The sequence below is a fragment of the Macadamia integrifolia genome, chromosome 5, assembly GCF_013358625.1.
Source record: "Macadamia integrifolia cultivar HAES 741 chromosome 5, SCU_Mint_v3, whole genome shotgun sequence".
In the NCBI taxonomy this organism is placed as follows: Eukaryota; Viridiplantae; Streptophyta; class Magnoliopsida; order Proteales; family Proteaceae; genus Macadamia; species Macadamia integrifolia.
This window is the reverse complement of record NC_056561.1, coordinates 3863831-3872848: the sequence shown is the minus strand read 5'-3', so window position 1 is coordinate 3872848 and position 9018 is coordinate 3863831. Positions and strand designations below refer to the sequence as shown.

General features: G+C 38.4%; 1 protein-coding gene across 5 annotated transcripts in view; it reads right to left on the bottom strand.

Annotated features, from left to right (window-relative positions):
- The window catches only part of LOC122079986 (putative zinc finger protein CONSTANS-LIKE 11), a 13140-nt gene that overhangs the window by 2752 nt on the left and 1370 nt on the right, over positions 1-9018 (bottom strand). For all 5 annotated transcript variants that reach the window (XM_042646812.1, XM_042646811.1, XM_042646810.1 and 2 more), the window contains 3 exons: positions 8733-8957; positions 2114-2448; positions 837-1014 (listed from right to left, as the gene is read on the bottom strand). In XM_042646812.1, the coding sequence (XP_042502746.1) occupies positions 888-1014; positions 2114-2448; positions 8733-8957 (687 nt within the window). In that variant the 3' untranslated portion in view covers positions 837-887. The remainder of the gene's footprint in view (positions 1-836; positions 1015-2113; positions 2449-8732; positions 8958-9018) is intronic.

The window sequence follows — 9018 nt, the reverse complement described above, 5'->3', positions numbered from 1 at the left end:
GGGGGGGAATGGTGTGGGGGCCCAGGGTGGATCCAGGAGATCTGAACTTGTGGCTTCTGAGCAACTATTATCATCATAAGGAAACATTTTGTAGCAAATAAACTTTGGCAACTACGTATGCAGATTAATATCTCCTAGAACCACAGAATTATCTATGGAAAACATCATAAAAATTACCTACTACTTCAATAGATTGAGATTTTTCAAATTCTCCAATAACAAGCAACTCTTACTCACAAAACTCAACCTGTCTCTGCTACACTGATAAGGTTTATTTATACTCTGTAAACAATACTTCGTTCTAATCCTAATAAACCTTAACTATGAAGAAACTATCATGGAATACTCTTAATTAAAGCAATAGATCCAAGTAAACAATTACACTGATGCCTCGTCTGTTTTTGCCGTAACTCACCCATCTCATCTCAACACATATCAAAATGGTAATTATTCTGAGCAAAGAAAATATTTTCAGTAATATCCATAAAGCTAATGAAATAACCATATTGTCCAAATAATGAAGAGATGGTTTAACCTCAATGTGGCACAATTCTAGTAATAAAGGAAGCACTAAAATGTTGAACTTGCACATGGTATTAAGTATCAATACATATTTGGAAACACCAGCTATCTAAATACAAAAGGCTATGTGTTGTGTAGCCTCATTGTTGAACAAATCACTTGATCCTCAATGTTGTACAAATCACTTTACAACATTGAGATGGTTTAGACACAGTGTTCTACAAATCACTTTATCTCCAGCTATTTAAATACAGGAACATAATGGGTGTATGTAGAACTGTTCCAAGCTTCTTGCAGGTTTGGTGATTTGATACCTTAATAAAGAAGGAGATGCGTTGTGTAGGAAAAAGGATCTGTAATCTGTCTCAGAAGTTTCTTGCTTTGAGAGGATCATAGTCATAAGCTTCACCTGCCTTCACAAATCTACCTTTCACGCGCTTTCTGGTATCTGCTCTGGCTTTTCGGGAAGCATATTTTATTTGTTTCCCAAACCTACAGTTCAAATAAATGAAAAAAATCTGGTAGCTGCTTAAAGTAAGCAAAAATAAAAAAATAAAACATCAATATATTGCTTTTATTAAATATCAAGAAGTACATGCTGATTGGAGTACCAAGGTTTACAAAAAAAAAGGGGAGGGGGAGGGGGGGGAGGAGGGGGAGGGGGAAGGGAGAGGACATGACTGTTTCTCTGGGGGAAAGGTGAATATCTGAGAATACGTTAGTACGTACTTAAAGAATTAAAAGTCTTCTATTTCCAAACAAAACCAAAGATTATGTGGCTTGAAAGATTAATAGGCAGGTTTCTCAGTAAAATAGTGCATATGAATTGTAATCAGACAGGAAGCATCATTTGTGTTACCATACAGCAGGACATGACTACTGATGAAATAGGTAAACAAAGAAACTCAAAATTACATGACAAAGACATTTTCACAATATTACACAATAACTGGCCTTCTACAAGCAGTCCACTTTTGAAAGATTCACGAATAGAGAAAACATTGATAGATAAGATACAAAGAACTTTTCATTTCCCCTTCTTTACTGGTTTAACTAATTTAAAGTGCATAAGAGGGTGGGCGAGCTAAGAGTTTATCAATTATGTCGGTCACAAATATTGGCTTCCATATATGGTGTCCCTCTAAAGTCTGACCTAGAATCTTTTATAAACTACAGTTGTAGAAATCAGAGCAGATAAGCTCTCAATATTCTAAAATGTGAATGAAAAAAGTTTGAGATCCCTTGAAATAATAGTTTGTTCACAATTTCATCAGAAAAAAAGAAAAAAAAAAATTAACATTTCAGAGATTCATAATGGTTCATGCTAATTACTAGAAAGTATGAAGTCTGAACTAATAAGTCATTAGATTTTAAAGTGTATTCTGTACAATATCACGAATAATCAGTTTCACCTGCGGGTACCAATCCATGAAGAGAAAAAAGTATCTAAGGTATTTTAGTAATTACACTTACACACCCAGTGCAATTACATAATAACCCTCAATACCATTTCTACCATCTGATTGGGTTGTAGTTCACCCGCAGGTGATGTAATCACTGCCAAATGTTAATATTGAAGCAGACTACATACGTGCGTGTTTTCTTCTTTTCATTGTATCTGAGCTTCGCTTTGTCCCTTATCTGTGGGCAAGTGCCTTCGAAATTCAAATCCCATGGTGATCCACTTGTTAAAAACCCTGGTGATACTCCACAATGTTGATAATCAACAACACTACTTTCACTAGTAAGGTTGGACATGCTTGAATGGACTTGTCCCGTTGGAAAACATATGTTGATGCTTCTGCTACCACCAGGAATTAGAAGTACTCGATCTGTTCCACTATTCACAGCCTGGACCATAGAGGCCAACCCGGCAGCAGAAGAAGACTGAATGGCCAGACAGTCACGTTGCCCTGATGATGATGCCTGAGAAATGGCATGAAAAGGGCTGTCATCTATACATGTAAAGAAAACCAGAATTTTGACTCTTAACAATTATTAATCATGGAAAGATATTGATAAGAGACAAATTAACAAGAACATAGGTAATTAATCTAGTGAAAGTATGACTGAAATGGATGCACCTGGACTGACTAGCATGAAGCATTGGATTAGAGAGGTAATTTTTCAGCCAGATGAAATTGTCCTTACATAACTGTTTGAGTTTCCTTAAATCCAAATGCAAGATTCATGTCCCATATCCCTAAAAGAAGCATGAAAACAAAGAGTGCTTTGTAAAATCTGGGTGTCACTTTGGGAATCTTGGCACAAGCTTAACGCTGTTGGCCACCCAGGCTATGACATAAGCAGTTGGACTCTTTCCCTGGCATACATGTATCGCCAAATCTAATAGTTATGTCTCCACACAAATTTATATGAAATCTCACATGAAAGGTGTTAAGTTTGTCTCGAATTCTTGACCCGTTTTGAAGATTGACCCGATCCGACATATTTTGGTGGCGACCCGAATGGGAAATTTTCTAAGATCTGTGATGGAAGCAAGTGCGGCCCAACCCCAGAGCCCATCACTGATCTCGTATGGGGGTGCGGGGGCTACCCCCCCGCGGTATGGTTCGACCGGATCGACTGCGACCCGATGGGTCGACCCGCAATTTAGAGTATATATAATGTACTGTTGCTTGTTGAGAAAGTCATTGTATTCCAAGGTTTTCACACAGCTAGGGTTTCAGGACGAGTTTTTCCTCGCCGCTGCTAGGGTGTAATTTCTCTTCTGCATAGTGAATCATCTTCTGCTTCTCCCGAAGACGTAGCACACCACCCTGGTGTGTAAACCTCGTTAAATCTCTGTGTCGTACGCATCTATTGTCCCTTTATTATTCGTGTTTCTTGGTGTTTGATCTTACAAACTGGTATCAGAGCTCTTGGGTTACTTCGATCCATGGCTTCAACGAAATACGATATTGATAGGTTCGACGGCAACATCAGTTTTAGTTTATGGCAGGTTCGAATGATGGCTATTCTCACGCAGCAGGGTTTGAAGAAAACCCTATTTGGGAAGGCGAAGAAACCTGCAACTATGTCTGATGATGATTGGAACGATTTGGATGATAAAGCCCTTTCAACTATTCAGTTGTGTCTTTCGAATGATGTTCTACAGGAAGTTCTCTCAGAGAAAACGGCTACAAAGTTATGGATGAAGTTAGATAACCTCTACCTCACCAAATCCCTCACCAATAGGTTGAGATTGAAGCAACAACTGTATACCCTTCATATGGGTGAAGGTACTTCTATTAAATCCCACATATCTGAGTTCAATTCTATTGTTACTGATTTGAAAAGGATAGATGTTAAAATAGACGATGAAGATTTGGCTCTATTATTGTTATGTTCTCTACCTCCATCTTATAAGCATTTTAGGGATACCATGATTTATGGTAGAGAGACAATCTCTATTGAGGATGTCAAAACGAATCTGCAAAGCAAGCAGAAAATTGATGATGAGTTGACATCTACTAATAAATCTGATGGTATTGGTTTGGTAGCTAGAGGGAGAACGAATGAAAGGGGTTCAGATGGTGACAAAAAGAAGGCTAGATCAAAATCTAAGCACAAGAATTTAACCTGCAATTACTGTAAGAAAAAGGGGCATATTAAATCTGAATGCTATAAGCTTTTAAATAAGCAGAAGGCAGGTGGTGGTGCTCAAAATCAACAGAAAAGAGATGATTCTGCAAAAGCTAGTATTGCTGAAGATGAAAGTGAATCTGATATGCTTTTGGTGACTGATGATAAAGTTAGACCACAGGATGAATGGATTCTTGACTCTGGTTGTTCCTACCATATGTGTCCCAATCGTGAATGGTTCTCCACATACGAATCAGTTCGAGGTGGAGTTGTGTTGATGGGAAATAATGCTTCTTGTAAGACTATTGGAATGGGAACGATCAATATCAAGATGTATGATGGCATTGTCAGAACCTTGTCTAATGTCAGGCATGTCCCTGATTTGAAGAAGAATCTCATCAGTTTAGGCACTCTTGATTCAAATGGGTGTAAGTATACAGCTGAAGGTGGAATCATGAAGATCAGCAAGGGTGTTCTCTTATTGATGAAAGGAATCAAGGTTGGCAGTTTGTATGTGTTGCAGGGTACTAGTCACTGGGTCTGTTGCAGCAGCTTCATCATCTATGTCTGAATTAGATGTCACAAATTTATGGCACATGAGGTTAGGCCATATGAGTGAAAGAGGGATGGCATCATTAAGTAAAAGGGGCTTCTTGTGTGGTCAGAGTACAGGAGCAATGGAGTTTTGTGAGCATTGTGTGTTTGGAAAGCAGAAAAGAGTTAGTTTCAGTACTACTATTCACAGGACCAAGGGAACTTTGGACTACATTCATTCAGACCTATGGGGGCCCTCCAGGGTTGCTTCAAAGGGGGCTGGTGCAAGATACTTGCTTACTTTCATTGATGATTTCTCTAGGAAGGTTTGGGTCTATTTCTTGAAGCACAAAAATGAAGTATTTGTCACTTTCAAACAGTGGAAAAATTTACTTGAGAAGCAGACCGGGAAACAAATTAAAAGGTTGAGAACCGATAATGGCCTAGAGTTTTATGAAGGTGACTTTAATGAGTTCTGCAAAAATGAAGGTATTGCAAGACACCATACAGTTGTTAAAACACCCCAGTAGAACGGAGTGGCAGAGCGTATGAATAGAACTTGTTAGAAAATGCGAGGTGTATGTTATCAAATGCAGGATTGGGCAAGGAGTTCTGGGCAGAAGCAGTTAACACAGCAACCTTGTTGGTGAATCGATCTCCTTGCATAGCTATTGAGTGCAAGACTCCAGAAGAAGTTTGGTCAGGTAAACTTGCAGACTACTCAAATTTAAAAGTATTTGGATGTCCAGCTTATGCACATGTAAATGAAGGGAAGTTGGAACCTAGGGCTAAGAAATGCATTTTTCTTGGGTATGGATCTGGAGTGAAAGGATACAGGTTGTGGTGTCCTGATCCAAAGTCTCCAAAATTTCTTATTAGCAGAGATGTTACTTTTGATGAATCTGTTATGTTGCATCCTAGGAAAGAAGCTCTTATTCATTGTGATGAAGGTCAAGAAAAATCTAGAGAGAATGTGGAGTTTGAAATTGGTGGTTCATCTTCAAACAAAGCACAATCTACTTTAGTCCAGCTGCCTACTTTTACTGAAGGAGATGATGCTCAAGAGAATAAAGAAGAAGAGCAGTACAACATTGCCAAGGATAGACCAAGGAGGAATATTAGACAACCACAAAAGTATGGGCATGCTGAATTTGTTGATTATGCATTGTCTGTTGCAGATACAATTGAAAATAATGAGCCTGCAATATATTCTGAAGCTGTTGCTTCAATTAATTCTACAAAATGGTTGATTGCCATGAATGAGGAGATGGAATCTCTTCATAAAAATCAGACTTGGGAGCTTGTGAAGCTAAGAACAGGGAAGAAAATTGTTGGTTGCAAATGGGTCTTCAAGAAGAAGGAATTTGCCTCAGGTGTTGAAGATGCTAGGTACAAGGCACGTTTGGTTGCAAAGGGCTACAGTCAGGTACAAGGAATTGATTTTAATGATGTTTTCTCACCTGTTGTTAAGCATAGTTCTATTTGTGTCCTACTTGCTTTAGTTGCTATGCATGATTTGGAGTTGGAGCAACTTGATGTGAAAACAGCATTCTTGCATGGTGAACTAAAAGAACATATTTATATGCATCAACCTGAAGGGTTTGTTATTGAAGGTAAGGAGGACCATGTGTGCTTGTTGGAGAAGTCCCTGTATGGTTTGAAACAGTCTCCTAGACAGTGGTATAAAAGGTTTGATTCAGTTATCGCTAGTTTTAGATACTCCAGGTATCAATATGACTGTTATGTTTATTTCAGAAAGCTCTCTGATGGGCCATTCATATATTTTTTGCTTTTATGTTAATGATATGTTGATTGCCGCAAAAGATAGGAATGAGGTCAATAGGTTGAAGGAACAATTAAGTTCTGAATTTGAGATGAAAGATTTGGGGGCAGCAAAGAAGATCCTTGGTATGGAGATCAAGAGGGATAGAAAAGCAGGGAAGCTGTGGCTATCTCAACAAAAGTACACTGAGAAGGTATTGAATCGTTTTGGCATGAAAGATGCCAAACCTGTAACTACTCCTCTTGCATCTCATTTTAGACTTTCAACTGCTCTATCACCTAAGACAAATGAAGAGGTGGAGTACATGTCACGTGTTCCATACTCCAGTGCAGTTGGCTCCATTATGTATGTTATGGTTTGCACTTGTCTTGACATTTCACAAGTTGTCAATGTGGTGAGCAGATATTTGTCATATCCAGGTAAAGCTCATTGGGAAGCAATGAAGTGGATACTTAGGTACTTGAAAGGGACCTCTAGTGTTTGTTTGGAGTTTGGGAGGAATGTTGATAGTTTATCTGGTTATGTTGATTCAGATTATGCAGGTGATCTTGACAAGAGGAGGTCACTCACAAGCTATGTATTTACTCTTGGAGGAAGTACGGTTAGTTGGAAAGCTACTTTACAGGCTACAGTTGCTTCATCTACTACTGAAGCAAAGTATATGGCAGTGACTGAGGCAATTAAAGAAGCTATTTGGCTTAGAGGTTTGTTGGGAGAACTCAGCATGGATCATGGGGTGACTGTTGTCCATTGTGATAGCCAGAGTGCTATTCCCTTGACTAAAGATCCAATGTATCATGAGAGGACAAAGCACATTGATGTTCGGTATGATTTCATAAAAGAGATAATTGCTCAAGGTAATATTCAAGTGTTGAAGATTGGTACTGAAGACAATCCAGCTGATATGTTGACTAAGCCTTTATGTGTTGGTAAGTTCGAGCATTGCTGGAACTTACTTGGTGTTTGTCGTGTTTGAGTTCAGCCCTTTGGAGGGCTATTGGAGAAGATGAAGATATTAGCTATTTGTTTATCTGTTGGAGGAGAATTCAAGCCAAGGTGGAGATTTGTTAAGTTTCTCTCAAATTCTTGACCCGTTTTGAAGATTGACCCGATCCGACATATTTTGGTGGCGCCCCGAATGGGAAATTTTCTGAGATCTGTGATGGAAGCAGAGGGGTTGGGCCGATAGGTCGACCCGCGATTTGGAGTATATATAATGTACTGTTGCTTGTTGAGAAAGTCATTGTATTTCAGGGTTTTCACGCAGCTAGGGTTTCAGGGCGAGTTTTTCCTCGCCGCTGCTAGGGTGTAATTTCTTTTCTGCATGGTGAATCATCTTCTGCTTCGCCCGAGGACGTAGCACACCACCCTGATGTGTGAACCTCATTAAATCTCTGTGTCGTACGGATCTATTGTCTCTTTATTATTCGTGTTTCTTGGTGTTTGATCTTACAAAAGGGAGACTGAATGAAGAGCATGGAAGTCGTTGTAGATAGTGTGAGAAGACTCAAGATAGAACTAATTTTTCATTATATGATCAATTACCATGATTATAGAAAACTCATTGAAGCCATAGGAATAACTGCATAAGTCTAACCCAACAGAAGCTGTTCGGACTCAACATCGCAATTATTGATTAGTTCCAGTGATTGTAGAGCAGTCACTGAAGAAGAAAGCATAAGGCCAATCTAAAAAAATATTTTCTATTTGGGGTTGGAGGAGGGACAAAGAAAAATTGTTTCAAATCCTACAGTGATACAGTCAAGTTCCTTCCCACAGATGATAGGAACTGTGAAATAGAAACAGGCTGTAATGTTCTGAAAAACCTCTTATAAATCTTGAAGAAAAGAATAGTATAAACTAAAGAATTATGACAAACAAGAGGACTATAACAGTTCAAAACATGTAACACTCATAAGAAAAGGCCTACTAGAAAAGTAATAGAAACCTAGCGAAACTGATGTTGTAAAACCATTAAAAAAGACTATACAGCAGTAGAGGGTAATTACACCCTCAACAATGTGAATAATGGAGGAGCACAAATCCTTATGTAAGGGGGAAAAAGGTTATTACAGCAGCCTGAGAACTCATAATGGCAACAGTGAGATTAACAAATGCAGAGAAGAAGATTTACCATCAAACAGGCAATCAATGTATTCACCAAAAAAAAAAGTATTAATATTGAAAGACTTGTTTTTAGAAGTCTGCAACAAAGACCATGAACGATCAAAAGGGAAAAGATGCAAAGAATGGTTTAAAATAGATTAATAACAATCAATGAGAACTTCAAGATTCAGAAAGACAAAACCTCTATGGTATCCTCATTGGGACCACTGGAATCAGCAACCGAGAAGTTTTTGTCCATAAATAAGCAACCCACTGTTACGTCATCAAAAACATAACTGGGATGACTTTGTGAGCACCCAAATATCTCAGTGTCATTTTCAAAAATTAAGTCGACATCATCAATGTTGAAACCATCACAAAGGTCACTGAGATCACAAATTCCAAGATCCTTCAGTGAAGAACAGACCTACAAAAATAAGTAGAAAGCTTAGAATAAGATTGTATAAACCAACAATAGGACATATATT